The 25564-nt window shown below is 45.8% G+C and overlaps 1 protein-coding gene across 2 annotated transcripts; it reads left to right on the plus strand.

Moving 5' to 3' along the window:
- Positions 1–44: 44 nt before the first annotated feature.
- Positions 45–11963, plus strand: mtpap (mitochondrial poly(A) polymerase). Of its 2 annotated transcripts, none has more exons than XM_068581916.1 (9): positions 45–198; positions 714–880; positions 1011–1244; positions 1531–1755; positions 2976–3187; positions 5423–5649; positions 7396–7488; positions 7580–7653; positions 10544–11963. In XM_068581916.1, exons 1-9 carry the CDS (start codon positions 45–47, stop codon positions 10865–10867), a joined length of 1710 nt encoding a protein of 569 aa, XP_068438017.1. In that variant the 3' UTR covers positions 10868–11963. The 2 variants fall into 2 exon arrangements, with proteins under 2 accessions (XP_068438017.1, XP_068438018.1); XM_068581917.1 differs by having other exon boundaries at positions 74–198; positions 717–880.
- The last annotated feature ends 13601 nt before the right edge of the window (positions 11964–25564 follow it).

The raw sequence follows: 25564 nt of genomic DNA on the forward strand, positions 1-25564 counted from the left end.
TGTTGATTTGGTCCCTCTCTGTTGCCGTACACAAAATCCCGCGCATGCGCTTTTCCGCTTCTTTCGGAGCAGCAATGGCGTCCTCCTTAGCGGTGTGCAGGTTAAATATGAGAGGAAGGGGCAGCCTGTTGAAGTGGCTCAAACAGGTCGACACATGTCTCCACAGGACTATTGGAACCCACGTTGCTGCTGCGCGAGGTAATGCTTTAGTTTATCAAGCTGTTAAATGAATAAAGTGAGCCTGCTCGCTCGCTCTGTCTCCCGTGGACGTCATTCCAAACTACGTCTGTGTTTTCTGTGTTTTTAAGCAGCCATGCCCATGGTGCAAAAAGCGTAACTTATTTAATAAAAAAGAGAAAACGTAAGACATTTAGGTGTCTCTGGAAAATTCGGCGTTGTTTTGTCCATCATGGGGTCCTAGTTAAGTAACTTCAGTGTATAAAGGTGTGTCTGTCATATCAGATAATAATTGATTTTAGGAGATAACGTTTTTTAGGCGATAACTATGCCGAATTGAGTAGCTGTTTCTCAGAGTCCATAGGAGCTTAAATTAGCAGACTGCTGCAAAATTTTTCTGAAAACAACAGTATGCTAACAGCAAAGGGTTGAACAATGAAAATACATAAAGATCTTCTTGAAAGAACAACTGAAAAGTTATTTATGTTCTTACTTTATGTTCTTACTTGTTAAATATTCTGCCTCTTTGTCGACAGAAGAAAGGAAAGGATGCAAATCTTTATACGCTGTCGAGGCGGAGAGACAAGAACAAGCAGAGAGATCTGTTCTCATCAGCTGCCCCACCAGAACAAATGAGAAGAAGTTCCTAAAGTTTCTATCAAGACATGGAGATATCAATAAATACTTCTTTTATGAAAGCTACGTAAGTGAATCAATAATGTTCTCTGGTAAATAAGCATTGCTTGTTTTAAGATCCACACATAACAAACATTGCTGTCCTGCTACGATCCAATTAGATGATACAATTGTGTGTGCTGGTGTTTATTTTCCAGGGCATGTATGCCGTGGTGGAATTTGCCAACCGGGAAAGTATTTCCTCGTTATTTGAAGCGGCCGCCGTCCCCAGCATAAGCCATGAATCCATGGTGCCTTTTAAATCGAGACTGTTGTCGCTGAGGAACCTCGGCTTAGCGGACTCCCCAAACTCCCCAAACAAGCTATCGGGCCAACTGCAAACCTCCATTCCCATCAACGAGCTCATCCAGAGACTGTCCAGGGAGGAAAGTGTAAGTGTTTTGCCCCCAGATTTACAGTTTGGATTTTTATTTTTCTTGACTGTTTTAATGTTTTCTTAACTGTTTTTAAATCTGCTTTTATGTGAAGCACTTTAAATCGCCTTGTTGCTGAAATGTGCTATACAAATAAACTTGCCTTGCCTTGGATGAAAAGACTACTCGTGGATTCGACTACAGAAACAAATATACCTGTGAATCCATTTCAATAGATGTCGTTAAGTTAATATATGGCTCAAGGATTGGGTTAACCATGGCCGGTCGACTCATTTCCCTTCAGATGGACCAACAGATAACCTTCCTAACGGATGTCCATCAGCTAACGGAGGAGAACAGCCGGCTGCGTTTCCTCGTCTGCTCTCTCCTCCAGGACATCGCTGCTGCTTATTTCCCAGAATGCACCATCAAGCCATTTGGCTCATCAGTGAACGGCTTTGGAAAGCTGGGCTGTGACCTGGACATGATTCTGCACCTGGATGACATCAGTGGGAAATATGCAAAGATGGTAATAATGGGAGTTTGAGGTTCGTCCCTTAGATTAAATGAAGCCAAAGCCAGCTGACAGGGAGGGATTTTGTTAATATTGCTAGATATAACATTTCAATTTATAAAATACAAAGTTGTTACACACCTGCCATTAAAAAAACAAACAAGAAAGTATCTTGGTAAATTCTTTCGGTGCACTTTCAACACACATTTGGACCCATTTCAGGCTGCACTTGCAAAGCCTTTCAAAAAAAAAGGAAAGAAGTGAAACAGCTACCAGCTGCTGTGGCCACAGTTATTTGCCGCAATTTGAGTTTTGTGTGAGCTGAGTGCTGCGGAGTGAAACTGAAACATCTGTGAGTGGCAAAGACCAAAAAAAAACAAACAGGCCGACCAACCAGCCATTCTCCAGACATACGTTGCTGCTTCGCATCAAAGCTCGTCTTTGAGATTCTGTGACGCTTTTACTTTGAAAGTCAACAAACATTATCTCGGTCAAAGCTGTGCATGATTTCGGTTTCTGATGCCTGGAATCGCTTCGTTATACGTTGGCAGAGCTATAAGTTTGAGAAGTTTCAGGTTTGTGATTTCTGAAGAACGTGGCATGTAGAGAGTATATTCCCTCCTCGTTTTCTAAGGTAACATACACTCAAAGAATAGCATTTACATTCATTTATAATTCCGTGGATATTATAAATGGTTTAATACACACTATAATGACGTTGTACATAGCTACACGTCTTTATTAATAAACTATAACTCCATCTGTGAGCACCCTTAAGTGCAGGCAGGTTTATGTTAGTAGGTAGTAAATGACAATATAATAAAACCTGGTCGGAGTAACAAACAATGCCTTCATAGGGTACGTTATAATTGTTGACAAACTCATATCGCCATAAACTAAATTATTGTAAACCATTTAATGTTTGCATGCTGCTTTTAAAGGCATTGCGTTTTCTTGCATAATGAAAAATCACAAGTTTACTCTATAGTAAGCCGTTAATCGAGAAACACTTATTTCTGATAGGTTTTGTTTTGCTGTAATTTTCACATTATGGAAGGCCGTGCCTGTCACTGTGAACTTTCATCCAAACGTTGCGTATGTGTTATAGATGATGCTTTTTTATTCCACTATGAGGTTTTTAGAGCACACAATATAATGCACTGGATATGTGGAAACCAACATTGTAAAATATTGTGATGTCAATATTAACCATCTCCAAACTCTCGTGTGTGCAGCCAAAATCAGACATGCGGCTGGAGTTCCAGATGAAGCGGGTCAACTCTGAGCGGGCCGTCACCCAGACCATCCTGACCGTCATCGGGGACTGCGTGGACCAGTTTGGGCCTGGTTGCGTTGGGGTGCAGAAGATTCTCAAAGCACGATGCCCCCTGGTCCGCTTTTCCCACCAGCCCTCTGGTTTTCAGTGTGACCTCACGGCCAACAACAGGTACTCACCCTGTGCACATATATTATAAAACAAATGCCTTATTAGTTGTTTTTTAGGGCCGGGCAGATTGACGCGTTAACGCAAGGTTAATCTGGCAATCGCTTGACGGTGTAACTATTTGATCATGCGTTTACTGCATGTTGTTTTTGCATTGGAAGGGGCTTATTGCTTTATATCTCTCCAGACGGTGTCGTTCAGACCTGGGCGTCTTCCGGCTCTCCCAGCCCGGCCCGCGTGAGGTCAATCAAACATGAAAAATAAATAAGATGCCCTCTATGAATGCAATAATACGGCAGTGCTTTTACTTTTAAGGCGATTTATGTAGGTGTGCGTGCACACTTTTGTAGCCTCACCGACTGACGTGAAAGCACGTATTGTGATTTAGCTTCTGCTCTCACCGAGCAGCGCTGCTCCCGCGAGCCGCTTCACCTAAAAAACAAAAAGCGCTCAGTCTACCGGCAGCCTCCGCGTCCACATTGAAAGTTAATCGCGCATTTGCAAAGCTCCTGACCTCGCAGTCTGATCCATGCAGAGCACTTTAAGTCAGGATCACTTCTGCATCTTCACTCTTCTCTCAAAGAGGAGAACTTTCCTCACATCACGAGATGTTTAGTGCACTCGTTCAAGACAACACAGACTGGACTTTTCTCACTGAGGAAGAAAAACTGAACTGAAAAATATGAAAAGCACTTATTGCTTTTGTATAAAGTGAATCAATTGCTGGTCTTTAACATCTTTTAAAGTAAGCGACATACTGAACAGGGACCAAAGAATGAGTGGTTTATCCTTCACAGGGACCCTTACTACTGAACAGTACCTGTTTAGAGTAAAAAAGAAAACCGATGTATAAACTATATAAGTATGCATTTATGTTAACTTGATGTTGCTCCAGAGTGCTGTTATATTGTTCTGATAACATTACTTTAGAATAAAAACCTGCAATATACTAGTTTTTACTTCATTTTTGAATTTTGCACATAATGCGATTAATTGTGATTAATCACAGGAAAATCATGTGATTAATCACTTCATTTTTTTCACCTTTGCCCAGCCCTAGGCGAAGGACATATTATTATTTTCCATACATAAAAATAGTATGAAACAGTTTTTTTGCCCTGGTGATGCAGTGGTTTCAAAAAATACACATAAGAAAGGGTCAGTTTCACAAAATCGAAGGGTCATGTCTCGAAATGCCAGTTGGAGTTGGTCATAGGCCTCTTGCTTCACAGAAACTGCTAGTATTGTGTCGCCCTGACTATCGTTTTAGCCACACTGGCGTTGCAAAAGCCCCAAACAGAAACCTGTCGCTGGCAGGAAGTGCAGGCCTGCCTCAGTGAAACTAAACAGGAGGGCCAGAAGTGGGGGCTTGTTTGTGCTTCACTTCTTCCCTCACAAACATTCAAGGCACCGTGGTCTCGGCCGCTGGTGACACAAAAAGCACGCACACACCTGCTTGTGTACAGAAAACCACTCTGCAGTTTCTAAGGAAATGGAGTCAAACCGCCAACTGTGGGTGGACGTGAGGGGGACTTTTCTCAGATCTTTGAAGTGCAGCACTTTCCTTCCTGAGGGGTGTGTGTGTGTGTGTGTGTGTGCGCGCGTGTTAGTGAGAACTAACAGCAGTGCTACTGAGGCGGTCACCGTGACAAGCTGAAGGCTGCTCTCTAGTGGTAGCTTTGTTAGGATTTTAGTTTCACTGACCTTCACATTCAACACAGCATTTTGTTTTTGAATCTCAGGACGCTGTGACGTATCGGGATCAAAAACAGATGTTGAAAATATGCTAATTATGTGCACAAAGACAGACACTTAAGAGCATGAAGAACACTAAAAGGCTTGGAGTGACATCAAGAGGTTTATACTGATGCTTTCCTTACAAAACAATACTGGGGGGCCTACACTGAAAATATGATCCTCTTACATAATGGCATATTTAACACAAATAATTAACATTATGATAAGTATGAGCATACTAAGCATGAAATATTCTGATGGTAGCAGCATGTCCTATTTGGCAGGACGCAGAATTTCTATGCAGTTAATAATTCTAAATCATTTTGGATAATTTTGCAGACTAACAATGCAAAAAAGAACATATTTTAATACTCACCTTGTGAATTGTGCTGCGCGAACTTGTTTTGGAGGTCCTACCTGTCAAATATAAAAAAATGGGTAGCCACAACAAAGCCCAAAGTGCAGCATGACAGGTGGAGTGACTCTGCACGTTCCCCACAGGGTGGCGATGAAGAGCACCGAGCTGCTCTACCTGTACGGGGAGCTGGACCCGCGCGTGCGTCACCTGGTGTTCACTGTTCGCTGTTGGGCCCGAGCGCACGGCGTCACCAGCAGTATCCCCGGGGCCTGGATCACCAACTTCTCCCTCACCATCATGGTGATGTTCTTCCTGCAGACGAGGAGCCCGCCCATCATCCCCACGCTGGACCACCTCAGAGACCTTGCAGGTACCAACCAGCACCGCCTCTCACGCCGCAGCGATCACGTCACTTTAACTCACCGGAGTGTTCATTTGTTACTTTTGAGGATCAACCTTTTGTTTGGCTTTTTCTAGACACGAATGTAAAGGAAATCGCGTCATAATATTAGACAAAATTAACCCAAAGCAAACTGCAGCGTTCTGCAATAGTCACTTTATCAACTGTAGAAGTCCATACTTTGTAATGTATGGACTTCTAAAGTGAAGTCCTCCGTTTTGTGTCCATCTCCTTCCTCAAAGCATCAAACCAGGACTTCAGACGTCCGCTCCATAGGGCTGATGATGCTGCTGTACCCGCTGCTCACTTCCACCCAACTGTAGGCCGTAGTAGAACTATAAAATGCTTAATTTAACTGCACAACAGCTATATAGACAACAAGGTCAGTAACACCTGCAATCTGTCGTCCATGTTTAATTAAACTCTGGAAGTCGGTCGGTAATCAAGGCCGTTGTTAGTTTTTTCGGCGGCGCGACGTCTAAGACCCATTTAAGTAGCGGACGCAGATGTCTGTCATCGTTTTTGAAGGTCTATGTTTCCGCCCTACCTCACTAAGAGGCAACCCTGGAGATTTGAAACTAACACAACGTCCAAACCACGTCGTTTTTGGGTGCTGAACACTGGAGTAGTGTGGACGCAAGGCATAAACGTAGCAAAAGATATGCGTTTTAAAACGGAAAAGTAGGATGGAGCCTAAGGTCGTGTCCACACGACTACGTTTCTATTTTTCATCTTTTGCTACGTTTACACTGTCTGTGCACACTTGATAAGGTCTTAGCAGTCACAACGTGCCCTTCCCTGATTCGTCGCACACCGATCACATGACCCTTTCCTGGAAGAAAAGAAACAGGCCGGTCTGCCAGGGATTTCATTCCAACATGGGCGATGAATTTCAAGCGTTACCTGCTTTTGCTGTCGGTACCAGCAGCAGTTGTACTGTTAAATTCTGCAATCTGCTTCCTGTTTACACCGTCACGCGCATGCCCAGTGTACGTAAATGGTCATGTGATGTGCATTTTCCAATTTGCCATTTGGACTGAGATCATTTTAAGAAAACGATGCTGAAATGCGGAGATCGTTTTGTGTTTTAAAACGGAAACGTATTGGTGTGACTGTAGCCTCAGTGCACTGCAGCTCCTCCATCTCCCCCCCTCTCTGTCACCTTGGCTGCCTGATAATTGCCTTCCAAAAGCAATCTACCTCCTCACCCTCCACCCCACAGCCGCCGCTGCCTCCCTCTCCTTCCCTCTCTCCCTCTCTCCCTCCTCAGCAGCCCCGTTTAACGCAGACTATCACACAGAGTGCTTACGGGACAATAAAAGGCCCATCACTCTGGGAAGGTCGATGACCCCGCCTCCTCCGGACACACAAGCATGCAGGCAGCTATTTAAACAGCGGCGTAACACACACACACACACACCCACACACACCCACACCACCACATCGCGATGAAGGAGACTGGTAACAAGGGCATTGCTTGGGAAGCAAACCAGCCAAGCAAGGACATGATCCAGCCACCTCTTTTTTTCTTTGACCACCTTTATGTTCTCTCTCTCTCTCTCTCTGTGTCGCTCTCTCTCTCTCCCCTTGCCCTCATGCCCATTTCAGTCTCTTCACCGTGAGCACACCCACACCATCCATCTGTGTCTTGTTTATGGCCATCATGGGCGTGTAGAGGCAGGCGTTTACCTTGTATTTCCTCTCCCGTCTCACAAGGTCCCGCGGACAAGAGCGTGATTGAGGGGAACGACTGCACGTTTGTCAGCGACTTCAGCAAGATCCGGCTGCAGAGCAACACGCAGACACAGGGTGAGCAGGAGAGCGTAGGGGCGGGGCCGCCGGGCCGCAGTTCACTTTGTCTGCGCGCCGCTAACTTCGCTTCCCTTGTTTTTCTTCCTAGAGAAACTGCTGTGGGAATTCTTTGAGTTCTACTCCACCTTTGCATTCAACAGCATGTCCATAAGTATCCGAAAGGTACGTGCCTTTATTCACATCCATTAAGTTCCATGTAGTGCAAGAATTTGCCCTATAATGACAACTTATATTATCTTTAGTTATTTTTTTTCTAATCCTAAATCTTTTTTTTTTTTTAATCAATCTGGAAAGGTCTCGATAGTGTCGTTTTCAGCAGGCATAGCTGGAGACTAGCTGACTAGCATAGTGGAGCTTTAAGCAGCTAGAGAGACGGATATCTTCCTCAGGAGATGGTAGAGACCAAAAGAGGAGCTGGATCAGAGTGAATATTTGACTTGCATTCAAGGTTGGACATGAAAAAGACTCCTGTAAATGTTGAATGTGTAAATAAGAAGCTGTCTGCCAAATTTAACTTAAAGGGTGACTATAAGTCTACTTTGTGTTCAGTTATTAGAAATCGATGGCCACATTCATCCCCTTTAAGACGGTAGTTATTTCATTTAATTTATTGAACCAGGCAAGTCATTAAGAACAAATTGTTATTTACATCTTGAAGGAAAAGGGGTGGGGCTTAAAGAAGTCAAATCAAAAGTTTAAAAGACCACAAAAGTGCACCCAAACATTGTCACGCATTACCGGCATGCAGTCACAACAAGTATACAAGTGACACGACAAGCAGCACACAAAGTGACCGAAACTTTCTTTATACATTAACTGTACGTGTCTGAAGAGACACAGAACTTGTCATTTCTGTAACACTTTTAAACGCAGTACAAGTCTAATTTGAATGCTGCCAGATTAACATAAAGTCTCCAGCAGCACATGGTTAGAAACTAACACGCATCACGGTCGCCTCATTCAGAGAACTGTCACCTTATTAATCGTACAAAAAGTTTGTTTGCACGAGAAACACGGATTGAGTAGCTCTGTCACAATTATTACTATACGGACATATGGTAGAATACAAAGACATGACCTCAGTCATTTTATCGTCCCGCGTGGTAACATTTTGGGTTTCAGTCCAATGGGAGAGCAGCGTTAACTTATTGCTCATATGTTGCTACTCTGCTCTTTTCATTAACAACGGTCCTCACCACCGAGGAACCGATCGGGCCGGATAATGCCTGTTAAAGAAAGTATGACTCTCTATGCCGAATGTGCCAAAACCCCCCCATATTTTCAATTTTCATTCATGCCACTTCCTTTCATGCAACAGGTGCCAAATATCACACAAGCACTGTGTCGCTCTCCTTTTAGGCTGGAAGGAACATTAATGTAACCGTGTCTGGATGACAAAAAGGCGTCACTTTCCACAGTGAGGCGGCTTCGGGCTCGTCCTCGTGGCAGCCGAGCACGAGCCGACTGAAACGCTTTCATGCCAAAACATTTCGGTTGATTTGGGAAACGATGTCGCTGTTACTTTGTCTGTCCACCATAAAGCCCTGGCCAGCTTTACAATATCAACTTTAAGGGACCCTGATTGAAAATGTTTGCATATGTGTTTTTACAAAAAACAACAACAATCACTTGCCATAAATTGTAACGGCTCAAATACCTGTTCTTAACCGCCTCTGAAATCCAGTTCCAGTCCGCCTCTACTCACAAAATGGTCCATCAAACCATCATTTCATTGGATTTTTCCCTGAGAAACCAGAGCGTGAATAAAAATGTAAGCGCTCGGTGGAGCCGCCAGTTCAACCTTCTTTCAACATTTCCTCCCGGCCCTGCCGCTGATCTCCAGCAGAGAAATGTGTTGGTGATAAAAGCAGCGTTTGGTGGATGGAGTCCACACACACACACACACACACAGACACACACACACAGACACATGACAGCTGTCCTTGTCATATGTGATTGATGGCGGCCCCACAGGGCCCGGCGCCCCTAAGCTGCGATCCCAATTAGGAGCTCCATCAGGCTGAGAGTAAACAAACGCATATTTATTCCATTTGGACCCAGTAAGCCGTCGCTTGTTTACCGCTTCACCAGAAGAGCGTCCGCAGTGGAACTTTTATGAAATGCAAATGGAGAGGAAAGAGCATGCCAAAACGGTTGGAAACATTAGGGCTATGTTTCCCTCTCTAAACGTACAGGATAGTTAATTAACGTACCTTTTTTAAAGCGTTGTAAATAATATCCTCTTCATCATCGATGACTTTTGCCCCCTGCACTATGAAGTTGACAAAGTGGGCGTTCGTGCTTCGGCGGCACGTCATACGAGATGCAGGCACTGTAATGTGCTTGGGGTTTAATGAATGGATGTCTCTGGGAAAGAGAGACCCTGCGGCTTTAATATACGAGGCTAATATCAAGTATGACACGGCAGAGGGAGCCTGCAGGTAGACGGTGGCCGTGACCCGTACCTATCGGCTTTCACCAGCGGCGCAACAGCCATTAATCTGTTTTACGGTGCTGCAATTCTCCGGTTGGCTTCCCTCCTCTGACTGATGGCTTTATGTTGCCATCTTCTGTCCCTTGCACCACCGCTTCATCCCTTTATCCTTCCCGCACCTTTTACTGTCAGTCTTTAGGCTGGATGCGGCATGCAAAGGACCACGGGAGGTTCTTGACTTCTCTCTGACCCGCGTGTTGATGGTTTATTCATCTGCTCGACAGCGGCACAGAGCGTACAGGCGTCCGCTGCTAACGCGTTCGGTGTGCATAGCAGGTTTGCTCATTCTTGGCATTTCTTATTCCCCCTTTTTATACTATTCTCACTTTTTACAACTCAAGTCAAAATGTCTTCCAGAGCCATGTCCACGTGTTTGTCTCTCCCATCTGCTTGCCTGCTGAGAGCTGTCCCAGTCAGCTATAGCCTCCCCCAGATAGGCCAGCAGGGGCCTAAAACCATGACCAACAAGATAGATGGACCATAACATACAGTCCATACAGGACTGAGCTCACGGCTGCTGCTCACAAATGTGTTTTCATCCGTTTCTTCTCTCTCCAGGGAAAAGAGCAGGGCAAACCAGAGTTGGCCCCGCTGCACATCCAGAACCCGTTCGAAATCTCCCTGAACGTCAGCAAGAACGTCAACGCCATGCAGCTGGAGCGCTTCGTGGCGTTGTGTCAGGAGAGCGCCTGGCTGCTCCAGCAGGGGGAAGCCAACAAACCCAAAGGTGGCAATGAGGGAAAGGCCTCCACACCGTGGGGACTCGCGGCCCTTCTCATGCCCTCGAAGGTTACTGGGATCAAAGGTCGCAAGAAGAAGAGACGGGAGCCGGCCAGTGAGAGAATCAAGAGCTTGCTGGAGTCCTTGAAGATTACTAAATAGCGTAATAAAATCTAAGACTCTTGGGAGATCTCAGAAAGCAGCTCCATCCTCTTCATATCACCCTGACTGCATTGGTGGACACCTCCTGGTGTCACGTGCCTCACCGAGGAGGCGAGCAGCAGCTCCTGCGGTTTAATCCATCTGCTGGTCTGTAGTTCCAAACATGGACACCGGAGGGCGCTACAGAGGCCTGTGTGAGCACATGTTTGGGATTGGAATAAGGGAATGATTACTGTGTACTTTACTGTAGACTGGCCTACTCTGTTGTAATTAAAGCCACTCCTAAAGAGTCCTTCCAGTGGCTCTTTAGGAGCTCAGTCTGTTGATTCACATGTTCATCGGATTCCAAATATGTTGTGCATCTGTTTACGCCTCAAACTAAATCACTGGAGATAATTCTTTGTATGAATGTTACATTGCAGATGGAATAATTAAGCGTGTGTGTGTGTTTGTGTGTGTTTATGGCCCTCCAGAACTGACGAGATGCAGTAAAATGGTGTCAGACACATCAGAGATATAAGTGAATACATCAATACTATGAGGTAAAAGGAGCGCAGGAAGAACAATTAGACTGAGTGAGAGAAAGAGAAAAAGATTGTTTCCTCCTTCTACCTCGAGTAGCTTGATGGAATAGATTAAAGCCATGTTTACTTCACTCTGTTCATCCCTGAGCAGCTCACTTTATTGTTTCCCTCCTGATGTGCAACATCAAAGCAGGTGGAGGACTGCGCAGCACGCTGAGCGCCAGCCTTTATTCACCTGTAGCTACTGAGCTGAAGCTAGCTTGTGATTGGCTTGTTAGCATTAGGTTAGCTTCAGCTAGAGTAGCTGTAGGCACAGTAGCTAGTTGAAAAGGCTGGTTCTCAGTGTTAAAACCTTTTTAAACACCAACCTATTTTCAGGCCTCTGCTTGAGAATTACATACCCAAACTAAAAAAGGTGTATCTCTGTAACCACGAGGGCGATATGATTATAATAAAAAAGTATATTGTGAGATTTTGTTCAGATGTGTAAATATCAGTCTACATGTTACTGGTTATAAGTACTACAGGTTTTAGGCTAACCTAGCTAGCCGCCGTAGTCTGACGCTCTGGTATTTTTTGTTCCGCCTTTTAACTATTTTAAATCGTTCATGTACTTTTTTATTTTTGAACTCGTCTCCTGACACTTTACTGCCTTTTGTCCGCAACAAAGAGCACTCTTCCTCTCAAATCGTTGCATCTGGATTTCAATTGTTTTAGCAGCAAATGATCTAAAACGCTGACATAATGGTGCTAGCGTGCATACAATTTATAGAGAAGCAGACAGCCCATTAACTTGCTCACCCAGTTCACTGGAAGCAAAGTCAGCCAGCTTTGTGGCAAAGTCTGCGGAATCGATCGGCCCCTCTGAAAACCCACTGATTGATATGTCACGTTAAATATGTGAAAAGAGACAAACCAGCAAACTCTTGATTCAGTTTCCAGCTTCCAATCACTTTGCTCCAAATGTGGCTGAAGCACCAAAAGGTCAGTCCCATCCTCCTCTTTCTTTCCCCCCAAAGTTCCATAACTCGAGTGTTTGCATGCATGTGCCTGTGAAATAGTGGAAAAGGAGGAGACCTCAGGGTGCACGTGTTAAGAGTGCATCTACAGGTTCACATCCTATGAGTGTGTTTCAGGCCCATGGGACGCTGTTGGAGGAGCAGGGAGTGTGCAGCCCACAGCTGTTTTTCCGCTTATTTCTGTGGGAGGTCAGAGGGTGAGAGGATAGACTTTTAACTACCTCTCCTCCTACCGCCCGTCCACCCTTTTGCCACGGGGGCACGGATGGGAGGAAAAGAGTGCAGCAGGAAAAAAAAAAAGCCCCTCACTGTCCTCCTGCCTCCTCTTACTCTTTTCTTTTTGCCTTTCTTTCTGTCTTAGTCATCTCTTTCCTCTCCGAGTGGCAGCGTTTTTTTTGAGGTTTGCAGAGTTTGTTTATTCCCATGATTGAGTTAAAGTCTAAGTGACGGATCTGCTCCGGTGGAGCAACAGTGGTGGAGCAACGCGGCGGTTAGAGATGCATCGGGCGGGGGAAATCAACACCTCGGGAGGGTTGGATGAAAAGGGATCGCTATAGTGTTTTTGGGGTTCACTTGAAGGAGCCAGATGTCTCCGCCATAGATCTTCTGATTTGTGTTTGGTGGTTTAAATGTGCTGTACTGTTTTTTTTATAATTTATGGAGCCCTCTTTGATGGCGCGGTCTCCATTTATTGAACAGTTTATGGGGTAATTACAGGGATAGATAGAAACGGTGGCCACTCGCCAAAAGGTTGCCCCAGTTCAATGTCAAGGTTAATATCTTTTTTCCCCAAGTCATCTTTAACCATCGCAGTGGCGAGGTTTCATGTGGCCGACTGCCGTCGACGGAGCACTTAAGTCTGCAAAGGGACCAAGGTTGTGTTTGGCTGACCTGCCCAGCGGCGACCTTCCTCAGAGGGGTTTGCAGGCGGCACACCGTGGCACGCCGCTCTTGATTTATTTGGGAAACTGGTGAAAAGTCCAAGACGGATTGGCCCCCCTGTCAGGAAGTCCAGAGGTTCAGCAGGGCGATGGCCAGAGTTTACGTTGCTGCCTTTTCCTCGGCTCCTAATGCTCCTTCAGAGCCTGAAAGAATGTAAAGAGGTGGCCCGAGGGTTTGAGAAACATGGGAGGGATCTCAAGGAAATGTGTTGGGGAGGAAAAGTAGAAAGAAACAAAGAAGTGGAAAAGCTCTTGGCACCCATTCGAGGTTGTATGCCCCCCCCCCACCTCCCCTCGAAATTTGCTGCAAGCATTTGAGGGAGCCAAACAAAAAGGCTTTGCTTCTGGAGAGCGTGTTTGATGTGCAGACCTTATCAGTTGGAACACTGTCAGAACAAATTTTATCACGCTGTCCGATCGCCACGCCACTCCTTCCACTTACCTCCGCCGGCTCCACAAAGACCCGTGAGCAGCGTGGAGAGCGTAATCTCCAAAGCACTTCCCCGGGCAGTTCCATGAATTGTCCCCCCTGCAACATTGTGAGCGGTCGGTTGAGGGACGAGCGTCCTGGCGGCCCCTGGGTGGGTGAGGGAGGAAGGGGGCCCGGACTCCCGTTCGCTCCGATGTTTCCCACTCGTCAGCGCCGCGTTTAGCCGCTAATGGGGACCCGAGGCTGTGGTGAGGTCATCCCTGTGTGCGTCTCCGGGTTACTACCACAGAGGTGTGCACCGGCCGAAGAAGGCGCTTGTTGAAAACTCCAGCCGAGAGGCCCCAACCTCTCCATTTCCCTCCACAATGAAAACATCTGGCAAACAATTGGCGACCAACTTGACGCCCGGGACCGACTGTACCCACGAGCAGCAGCATTGTTTCAGCGCTGGACGCGCGGCCCGCTTCTTTGGAGCCTGGCACGAGGTCGCTGGGGGCCAAAGCCTTTTCCAATGTCAGCGACCGCGCCGGTTTGCACATTCGTCCTCTCGCTGGACACGAGAGAGGCTGCAACCATTCAACAGCGGCCAGATCGAGGCCCGCCGTGGCAACGGTGGACCAACTGTCACATGGGTACCACACACACACAGACACACACACACACGATGAGGAGGAGGCCGAAACCGGTTTGCTTTAGTTCCTCCTCAAATTAAACATGATCAGGGTGATGCTTTTATTCACATTTCCTAAAGGACATGTCCTGGAAATAGGTCACTCGGTGTTACAGGGAAACATGGATACTTCATGTTAAACTGTGTACTTTCCTGTCGACACACAGGCGCATACTGAACGTAACGGTTCTGTCAAAGTTCTGATTGGGAAGCTGTCCACCTCTTCCTCGTGTCGTGCTGAAATCCTTTGCATGAATCCACCATCAGTGAAGACGGTGTGCAGGAGCAGAGTCGTGCTTATTATGATGAAAATAGAAACCGTTCAGTTCCGTTCATTAATTTCACTTAATTGCCAGTGTAACCTAAATGTATATACACGTATGCAAAGATTAGGTCCAAATTACACAGCTCTTTCCCAGGAACCTCTGAGGAATTGCTGGGGCAATATTTGGTAAATTAGTGGCCACACTGCGCTGTTGTAGTTGAACTGCAAAGCCCCGTTCAGCGTTATCAGGGCCCTTTTATAATTGCTATGTGAAAGCAGCTCATGACTGTGATCATTTTTTTTAATCTCCATTTGCCAAATATTTTCATAATGTCATGGGAACAAATTAATATTGGACCTTTTTTTAAAAAAATGTGCTGTTGATGCACTCCTCAGTCAGCTTCGCCCAGCGTGTAGGAGGACCCTGAACGCAGCACCCGGCTCCTAAAGGAGGGAGTGTAGACGAGGCTATACACAGGAAGTAGTGCTGGAAAGGGTACAGTGTTGGGGCTGCAGAGATAATAATGTTGGCCCCGTGCTGGCGGGTTGATCACTAACATCCTCTCTCCCTCCTCATCCTCACCAGCCAGATTTCTCCTCCCCTTTTCTATAAGAGCGTAATCTACAGTCTGCACCGCGGCCAGCGAGGGCCTTATCAGCTGTGGCCGCGTGCCGACTCCAGCACTGGCTCCCTTCACTGGACAGACCTGGCTGAGGACACACACACACACACACACACACACGGCGAGCTGAAGTTCACACTCAGGCCTACAGCAGTGTTTTACATTATGAAGGCCACAGTATTAATATCTGCTTTAGTGTTTATTGGCTCCAAACTCTTCTGGGATGTGATTATTTATATCCAAGAAAATTGGTGACCAGTTGCGTAATACGTGAGCTACGAGCAGACGGATCAGAGTGATGTTCCCTTCCCACCAGTGGAGCGGAATAGTAAACAACTCCTGTTTTTGCGGGCACCAATAAATGCGGCGCATCATTTATTTGAGACGTTATATATTCGTACGTCTCGGCACAGACTGTAAAGTTGATTTGGTGCGACACCTCATCTAAGCAACTTATGGCTCCAACGACTTTGTGTAGCATCCCCGGATTAATACTTTAGTCATCTAAATGGATAGCATCCTGCCAACTGTTGGTTCAAATTTCACAAACGCGGAACACTGATGCAGCACAAAAGTAAAGTGCGTTGTGTTAAACAGTTTGTCGGCGGACGCCTCCAGGCCAGACTCTCCAGTGTTTGGCTTCCTTTGCCTCTCATGCGTTCACACTAAATGGCATTCATTCCAGGAAATCATAACGACACAATTCAGAGGCTCTGTTTTTATATTCAGAAACTAGGGACTCTTTTTTTCTATTATTTTTCCAATCAAAGCCGCAGTATTTCATTCCCCCCTCAGTGTAAAAGATTGTTTTCCTTCAGCGTTATTGCTCATGCGATATAGACCGCGGCCTCCACGCGTTTCACTTCGATGGAAAACATTTTCCTCCCTCTCCTCCTCCATGCACAATTCATTTCAGATGTCACTTGTAGGTGGCTGGTGAATTCCTGAAATGCTGCAGTGTGTTTTCTCCCTCCGCCTCACTGTATTCCAGTAAGCACAAATTCGAGATCTGTGTGTAAGAGAGAGCGACGGAAATGAAAAGAGACAGACTGAGGGACTTATTTAAACTTAGCATTAGGCTGCTGTTAGGAGCTGGGAGGGGAAGGATAACCATCCAAATGCCACGCTCAACTTGATTAAAGTGCACAAATGACTCGGCGGCGGTGTGGCCAGATGTCCACGATGCCCTTTAAAGGCAGAGCAGTAACTGCGGCTTAGTTTTCAGGGTGAACGCTTCAACTGGGGCACATGGAGGGAATGCTTTCTTTTCTTAATTAGATCTGACAAAATAATTGCCACAGTCCTGTGGAATATGAAAAATAAATGTATTTATTTATTAATGAGTAGCCTGCAAAGAGCGATGAAGTCCACAAAGGGCAGGCGGGTCAAGCTGACACAGGGCTTCACCCAGGAGGCCGTAAAACAAAGGAGTTGAGTTCACGCTTGCTGCACAACAGTGTGGTGAAGTGAGGTCGTTACTGTCGTTACTTTGCTACGTTATTAATTTAACAAACCATCATTTTTTTAACCTCAATAAAGTGTTGTTGCCTGAACCAAACCAATCATTTCAACATTATAGTTTTGGTGCCGTCATGGATGTGTGATGTATTGATGTTTTATGAATGAGTGATATATATATATATGTGTGTGTGTGTGTATATATATATGTGTGTATGTATGTATGTGATTCTTTTTTTATGCATTGTTGATTTTGTGTTGCCGAACTGTTGTGCGATCTGGACTGTAGTTTGTTACTTGACCTTTTCCTGGAGGACACTCAGCCTGTACGCGCTGGCAGGGGGTCAGGCAGTGGACATCAGCCTTGCGGCTTGAATTGGGTGCATTTACGTTTTAATTTGAAGTGTTCATCAATGTACATCGTCCCTCTGGAGCAAATAAAAACTTGAAAACTTGAAACATTAACCACATGGCATTGTGCGTTTCTGCAAGCGTGATACAACGCTTCTATAAAATGTATTCACTTATTTGCTTGTTCAGAAATGTTTTTTATCGGATCTCGTGGTTTGCAGAAACGTACAACACCAAGATCTCTGCCGACATCGGGCTGGGGTCAAAGGTCGAGGTGGCAGCTGGTGAAAAGCTGCTTCGTTTCCTTTTAGCAGGACGAGCTAAACTATTTTAATTCCGCATGAGTGATTGCCACCTTTTTATTTAGGATACTTAACTACGAAGTTAGCTAAACAACATTTTTATATTTCAGTTACAGACAGCAACCACAATATAAAAAAGGCCTACCTCCCTTGTCGTGAGCTCAACCACAGTGTTTTAATGGCCCACGTTCAACCTTAACTAGCTTAAACTGCTGTTAGCTGAGACTTAACAGGCTGATTTCTCTGACATTCTACTTTTCTATGTCATAAAATCTCTCCACGGCAATATAAATAACAAGTTGGGTCTGGTTTTATCAACATTTCGACTAATTACTGCGTATTGGCTTTGTAAGGTATTGTGAGACAATGCTCTTTCTTTTCTGAGCCCCGAGGAAGGTGGAGATGCTACACGGGAGGGGCGGAAACAAGCACATGGTGGGCTCGGCTCAGGACAATATGGGTGTGAGGGTTTACGCCACAAAGGCCGCTGTGTGTTTCCGTATGAGCTCCGAGTGGCTCTGCTGGCAGCCGCACATAGATCAGTATTGTCTCTGTTGAGTCCACGGGACCCAGCCTTCAGTCACACCCCCACTATGTCACATGAACTCATCCAGATGTGTGCATCATGAGAGGGGAATCAGATTTTTTTTTTTAAAAAGAAAATGCCGAACTTTGCCTGTAGTACTGTACTGTCATGTCAGCATCACTACGAGTGTGTGTTGTCTGTCAGACAGAACAAGGTCTACAACTCCTATTTATGCAGCTTAAATTGGGCGTGCAGATCTTGGATCACCTCTTGCACTCTGACATGACAAACCCACGCAGAGGTTGGATAAATATAGGCCCTGAACTAACCGCGGAGCTATCCATACTTAGACTTAACCCAAATTCCTAAAACATCTGAAAAAGCCTCCCAAGCCAGTTTCTGTCAGACATCACAACTCCTCGCCTCAAACGGCTCCTGATGCCTGCCATCGGCACAACAGGATTGAGGTTAGCTGTGCAGCAATGAGAGAAAGGGAACAAACATAAACTCATCCTCAGGAGTATTATCCTATTTTTGCGGCACATTTCCCCTTCATCTCTCTCCTCGCCTCCACCTCTGATTTCCTCAAGATCAGGGAGAATAGCGGAAAAGGCAGGGAGATGAAACGCAGTTTACCACCTCGCCCCCTCGCCCACCAGCTCCCACCTTCCTCGGTGGCTCCAATTAAACTGGCCCTGGTTTCTCTTGCGTAATAAAACCCTAATAAAACCCCCTATCGGCTTCCTGTGCAGGTTCATAGCGTGGTTAATGAAGGCGCTATCAGCTCACAGAGCGGGACGCGGTCTTATTAGAGCCAGTGGAATGTGGCGAGGCCCGCTGGATCAGAGGCTCACAGCTCATTAGAGAGCATCTCGCGGCCCACTTCCATGGGAGACTGGCTGATAGACTGGCCGGCCAGACTGATTGACCTGCTGCTTTTTACGTATCCATTTTCTGTCAATGTGCCTTGTTTACTTGTTTCCTCTTAGTGATGTCCAGCTGAGGATTGGCTGAAATAATTACCCAGTCATGCTGACAGTCAGAAGTCCAGACAGAGAACGAGGTGGTTTACTTCTTTAAAGACTTTGCGTAGAGCGCTGGTGGATCACAGCGCATAAAACCATTCTGATGGAAGAGATCTTTGGTTTGCAATACCGGTGAAATGAGTGCAGTCTGCGTGTTGCTTCCAGCCCATTGGTCAATGTCCTCAGGTCAGATCCGTGGAGACGTGCGGGCCCTACTGTGAGTAAGCTTATCAAATCAGAAATGTTCAAATCTTTGACATAGGAGCATTAAATGTGTCATTATAGCAGGACACAGAGCTTTTCAATAGCTCTCATTTAGAGTTCAAATTAACCGAGTCTTGTTTTCCAGCGGCTCCCGATGAAAATATGTGAGCGAGTTGCAAACTTTTTCTGTCTACAAATTAGCAGTTGATACTACTTAGATGGTGCACAGAAGGTTTATTGGAGCCTTTTGGCTGAAGCTCTGATGAGTGATGTAAAACAAAGAGCTGAACGCTCTAAAATGCTTCGTAGGGAACTTCAGAGTTAGATCATAATTCGATGTGCAGAGCAAACCAATCATTTCCAGCTCCTATCATCATGGAATTGATTTGCACCTTGGGAAATGGGTTAATAATCTTTTATGCCATGCAGCAGATTACCACCAACCAAACAATTAGCCAGCCTTAGAAAATGTGACTTTTGCACTTTTCCATTTCCTTGAATCCCTCGCAAGAAATGTATGACAATGTCATTTGTGAGTGGCTGCACATGTGGAGGGAAGAGGGCTGAGTGTCAGGATGTTTTCCAGCGCCAGAGAAGTGAGACTCATGCCAATCACCCCTGCAGGGCCGACCCCAAGAGAAGCCTCCAAGCGTCATTCACAACGAGGACTAAATCAACATGAATTTGTCTGTATTTCAGCATCGTGGACCCGGCTACACTAACTGTTTGCATAATTAGATTCCAGTGGTGGCTGTGGATTTGTTTCATGTGCTTCAAATGAAAAATGGGTCCCAAAAACAGATTAATGCAGTCATTTCCAAAATGTTAAAGTTAAATGTCAAGTCAGTACGTGCTACTATCGGCGGAGACGTCGAGGTGTGTGTGTGTGTGTGTGTGAAGCTGCCCTGCAATAAGCAACAGTTCAGGAAGCAAGTGCAGGAACATTACTTTTGAAAGATTATGCCTCGGCAATGAATCACTCGTTGAATCACTGTGTTTTACGTGCCCAGTGTAATCGCTGAGATGTCCCCATACTATACTACTTTTACCTCTCCGTCTGTGTGATGTGTAATGGAAGCGATCTCGTGTATTATTTGGCCTCGCGTGCTCCCCTCGAGCAACGTCAAGAGGTCACATGGAGAAAGGGGACGAGGGTCAAGCTCCTTGGGGCTTTCATGTCAGGAAAACCCATTAACCAACCTATTATTGTCCATTTCAGTCCTCGGCTTTAAGTTATGTTTCTCTTTTGCATGTCTAATACCTCCTGGCCCAGGAGTCTTCTGCACGAGGAAGCAGCCCATCCTCCCATCAGTCGTCCGAAAGGGCCCCTGAAATAGAGCATCATTGTCAGGGGGTTTCAGAAGACGGCGATGTTGTGTGTGTGTGTGTTGCGTTTCCGCTGCTGCCGCGCTGGAGTTCATGAGGTCATCTCCTTGGAAAGAAGGGGTGAAAGGAAAGAAGAGGGACAGACATTAGACGTGAAGAGAGAGGGGGAGGAGGCTGACCGGGGGTCCAGGAGAGACGGGCCCTTCCTCTAAAGGGATTCATTATGGTAACACGATAGCCCTGTCTGGGATAATGGAGCAAGGAGGAGAGGAAGAGGCCTCGCGGGCGAGAGCTGAGCGAGCAGCGTGATGTTGATGCTTTTTTCCTGGACGGAGGCCCTTCTCCGCAAAAATCCGGCCTCAAATACTCTGCAACAAGAGCCGTGTTGTGGTTCGGAGGAAGCCCCAAAAGCTGTTTTGTCGGGGATGGAGAGCTCGTACGACTTCAGCTGATGTGGAGGCGGAGAGGAGTCTTTCGGAAGCGGTTACTCTCTGGACGCCGGAGTTCACTGAAAGCTCAAATGCTACATCAGGAAAAAGACAGTTGCTCATTTCCGGGCTTGGGACACCCAAAATAAATTATTTTTCTTATCATATTCCATTATCCTTCCTCATGCCTGCATGTGGAAAGAAAAGGCAATTCTGGAAAGCTATTTATTCAAAAATTGTCTTTGATAAGAATGTGAATCACGAGCCACATTTTCATCTGGGTTCATTTTCTCCAACGTGATGTTTGAGCTGAGTGCAGGGCGTGCCTCGCTCTGCTGTGTTTAGGTAGCAGGCGTGGGGGTAAAGAGGCACGGGGCAGAAGCCTCCACGCTCCAACAGCAGGTTTCAATTCCCCGCCAGCGAGGCAGGTTAACTTAGGCAGACACCAATATGTGAATTTGGCCAGGTTTATTTTCTTTTGATTAAATAGGCATTTGGGGCATGTGCAGCCGGGCTTGAGCCTCTACAATGCCTTTATTCTCCGGCCCCTCGCCACAGGGTGGACGAGGGGGGGACGGGGGGGAGGTGGGGGTGAGAGAGGAGCCGGAAAGGGAGCGCCGCCGTGAGGGAAGAAGTGTTCCCGGTTGGTTTGCCGGACCCCTCGTCTCCGTTCCCTCGACACCTTCGCTCTCTTCTCCGTCGTCGTCTCTGCCACGTCAGAGCGCCGGCATGAAATTCCACACGTGCCTTTAATTTGGAACGAGGCAGCTCAGGAGTGAAGTTATCTTACCGCTGTGGAATTTTTTCCACTCGTGCCTCCGACGTGAGCCCAGAAGCAATTAAGCCAAAAATAAAAGTGGGGTGCACTATCGGATTGGGGAAAGCGGGGAGGAGGGGGAGGGTCTGTGAATGAAAGCAAATGGGGCGCTGGCTTCCGTTTGCTCGGGCCAGTGTTTACCGGAGAGTGTGAGCGAGAGTGGCAGGATGGAGAGATAACGACGAGAAGGTGAGAGGTGACAGCAGGATAAATACTACAGTCCTCTCCAGAGTCTCTGCTAAAGGGGCCACAAGCACCGAGGACGAATTGAGAGAGGATGGGTGAAAGCAAATTCCTCTTAACCCGGACGACCCCCGCTCGTTATCTCCCTTTCCCCCTTTCACTGATTCAGAAACTGTTTGCCCATTACCCTCCTCACATGACGAGCCGAATCACGATCTGAGTCATGTCTTTTAATAGGCTCGCCGGCCCCGGCAGAATAATGGCCACTGTTACATAAAAATGGAAAAGACAACGTTTTATACGTCCCGCAGAACAACTCCTCTGCCCTCTCACTCGCCGCCCTCGAGGCAAATCTGCCACGAGTTACCCAATCGCTGACGTGCGCGATGGATCTGTCACGTTCGTTGGATCCGTCGCTCTGCGTTTGACCGCCTGGCCTGCCTTTGTGCTCGCGTCCTCGGTTTGGTTTCTGCTCCTTTTGTCTAACCGCTGAGGAAAGAGCTGGGTTATAAAAAGAACAGTGACGGAAGGCCTTTGAAGTTTTCCACGAGAAAACTGTGAAGAGGAGTGGGGGAAACAGTTGGGTCCCTTCTACTTGAAATAGCAATTATGCTAACGCTTTGATATTTTGGATCTGGGAGCACGCGTTCAAGCCTCCTATTCTCTGCCTCGTAGTAAAGGGAACAATTCCCATTCTCCTGAATAATAACCACATCCGTGTTCAGAAAAGATCTTTATTTGATAGTTCAGAGACCTCCTTTTCAAACATTAATTGATATAGAGTCTAATGACCAACTCCCCTCTCTCTCTCTCTCTCTCTCTCTCTCTCTCTCTCTCTCTGTCTCTCTCTCTCTCTGTCTCTCTTCCTCAGTAAATGGAGTTTTGCCATCTGCACAGCTAAAAAGAGAATTCACTCTGCTAACCGTCGTATGAAATATAGGCTACACGCAGGCCCTGCTCCAGTTTCTGCTTGTTCAGGTCATAATCTGAGAAAAGCTCTGAAATGTATCGGATCTGCAAAAGGGATTCTGTCCTGACTGATATGTATTACAAATAGGAAGGGGATCCTCAGGGTGCAGCAGCACTTTGGCAGTCAGTCATCTTCTCTGTCATCCGTAGTGGGGGAAACTGCTCTGCAGTGAGCTACGATCAGGAAGTGAGGAGCGGACAACTCCGAGGCCCTATTGCACCAGTTTGAGTTACATGAAACCCAGCCCCGCTGTCTGGCCAACTCCTGCTCTCTCCGCCCTGAAGTGCAAATGAAAACATTGCTGTGTGCCGGAGGAAGAGGGAAGGACGGAAGAAATAGCCGTGTTTCTTTTCATTTCATCTGGCTTTTGAAGACGTCCAGAGATTTAACAAAAAACGAAGTCACAGAGCTAGCCAGGTACGAGATTGAGAGAGTACAAAGAATAAAGTGCAGGAAAACCAGTTCCCAGACACATTTTGGGATTGTATATTTCTGCAAACCATGGACGTTTCATATCACGTTTCAAATGCACAGTGAGGTTAACGTTGTGAAATGGTTGGTTAGTGTTTAGGCCAAAAAACGAAAGAATTGGTTACGGTTATAAAAAAATAAATATCTGTGACATCATGACATCATGACAGCACAACGTAATGTAAATATACAAGAAACCGCCCTTTGAGACCTTTGTACGTAATGTTACGTAGCTAGCATAAAATTACAAAATAAATGTCATCGGTTACTTTTAGTTTCCCACGGGACATGAACAGGAGTCTCCTGGGTGAAAGTCGTGGAGTTGTTTGACCCATCCTCCAGTATTATTCCACGTAAACTCTCCGTAACATTCCTCGATGTGTGAGTCACTTATACACTAACCCAACGCAAAGACCTCAACATCAAACGTATCCGTGGTTTGCAGAAATGTTACATCCCAACATTTTTTCCCTGGCGCCTGGGCTGTGAGACAGAGACGGAGGAAGCAGTGAGAGGAAAGACCGAAGAGTGTTTTCAGGTCGTGCAGCGGTCTGTCTGGGCCGGCTAACGGGACAACGTGTCCTCTGCCTGAACTCCTACACAAGGAGGTGACACTGCCGTCTGGCTCTCAACAGTCAATATCAATAACCACAATTGCCGTCACAGGAGCAAGACGTGGGAGGGAGGAGCGGCTTCTCTCAGTTGGATGGGCAGCGGGTGTGAAACTTGCCCTGTTACTGGTCTTGTGAAGTCGTGAAGAGGAGGTTTAATGTTGGGGTCAGACTGGTCTGGAACACGGACACTTAAATCATCATTTTGTGAAATCTTTGAAAAGTATTATCCACAGTAAGAAAGAAAGACCTTTTAGAGAACAAAAACGCTGGACTACTGTTAGCATTAAATCCTCAAAGCAGCTTTACTGGATCAGCCTTGCTGTTACTGCCGCTTCCTGTTTTGTAAGTCTGCAACATTTTGTGTTTGACCCTGGAGCTTCATCAGGATGGTGAACTACTCCCTTTTCAGCCGTCAGAGACAGCAGTACACTTGTTTCATTTATGTGGTGGATCAGTTATTTTTTATGTAACTGGCTCCCGTTATTCAAATACAATGTATTCAAGGCCAGAGCTTCGGCCATACAAACTCGTCCAACAACCTCATTCACTGACTCTTAAATACAATGTCACCGGCAAGTAGTCGACGTCGTCCTTTGATTGGTGGATGTGATGCCCCTGTTTTGTTTCCCGACATCGGATTATTACCTTGTAACCCATTTCCTTTTGTTTTTTTTACTGTGTTGAACACAGAGGAGTGAAAGTGAACCACAACAGTGAAGTTGCATGTTTTAAACCAAAACAATGAGCTGAAAGACGCTAATACATAGTTTTATTGAGTCATCTTTCACTCTACAAGGAATTGGATCCATTGTTAATATAAAACATAATAATTAACGCTGCTTTAAATTCTAGGTGATTTACTTGAGTGAGAATCTGTAAAATCCTAAAATCTAGAGCTTTGCACATTTATTACTTCAGATATAGCTAAAGCTAATCCTAGCCTCCATTTATATGATATTGTACCATTAACCTGTACAACTGACGGACCAAAGGCCATATGACTAAAGTCATTAAGATGACGTCCGCTATACTAGTGGAGCTGATAAAAATGTTCACTTCGTAGATGATGGTTTTGTTTCTTTTTTTTAAGAGCACAATTTATGTGAGCATGTTGTTTTTATCACAACATCAAACAATGGACTGACAATTTTTGCTAAATTTTAACATCTGCTGGCTCTATTTTTCTTTTCCAGCAAAACACAGACACATATACACCTTCACGTTTTAGAAAGGTGACCAAGTAAAGTCATGTCGGTGGCGTAAACAAGCAGTTTTTTTCCCGGCTCATCAGTAAATCAAAGAGAAAACATGCTCGCCTTTCATATTAGCTTAAATGTTACAAGTAGGCTACAGTTATTAGAACAATATGCAAATCCAGGCTCCCTCATGTGGCTCAAATGTGTACTACAGATCTGAACGTATTTTTGTTGAGCCAAATGAAAAGACCCAACTTTAAAAGGGTCTCTCTGAGAGAAGGATGTAGTGAAAGCATGTGGTCCGGGGCGAGAGAGGGACACATTTCTTTGGGTGCTCATGAGACTAAAATACCC

This window comes from Clinocottus analis, unplaced genomic scaffold, assembly GCF_023055335.1.
Source record: "Clinocottus analis isolate CAN_PGR_092001 unplaced genomic scaffold, fCliAna1.0.p SCAF_18, whole genome shotgun sequence".
Classification (NCBI taxonomy): domain Eukaryota; kingdom Metazoa; phylum Chordata; class Actinopteri; order Perciformes; family Cottidae; genus Clinocottus; species Clinocottus analis.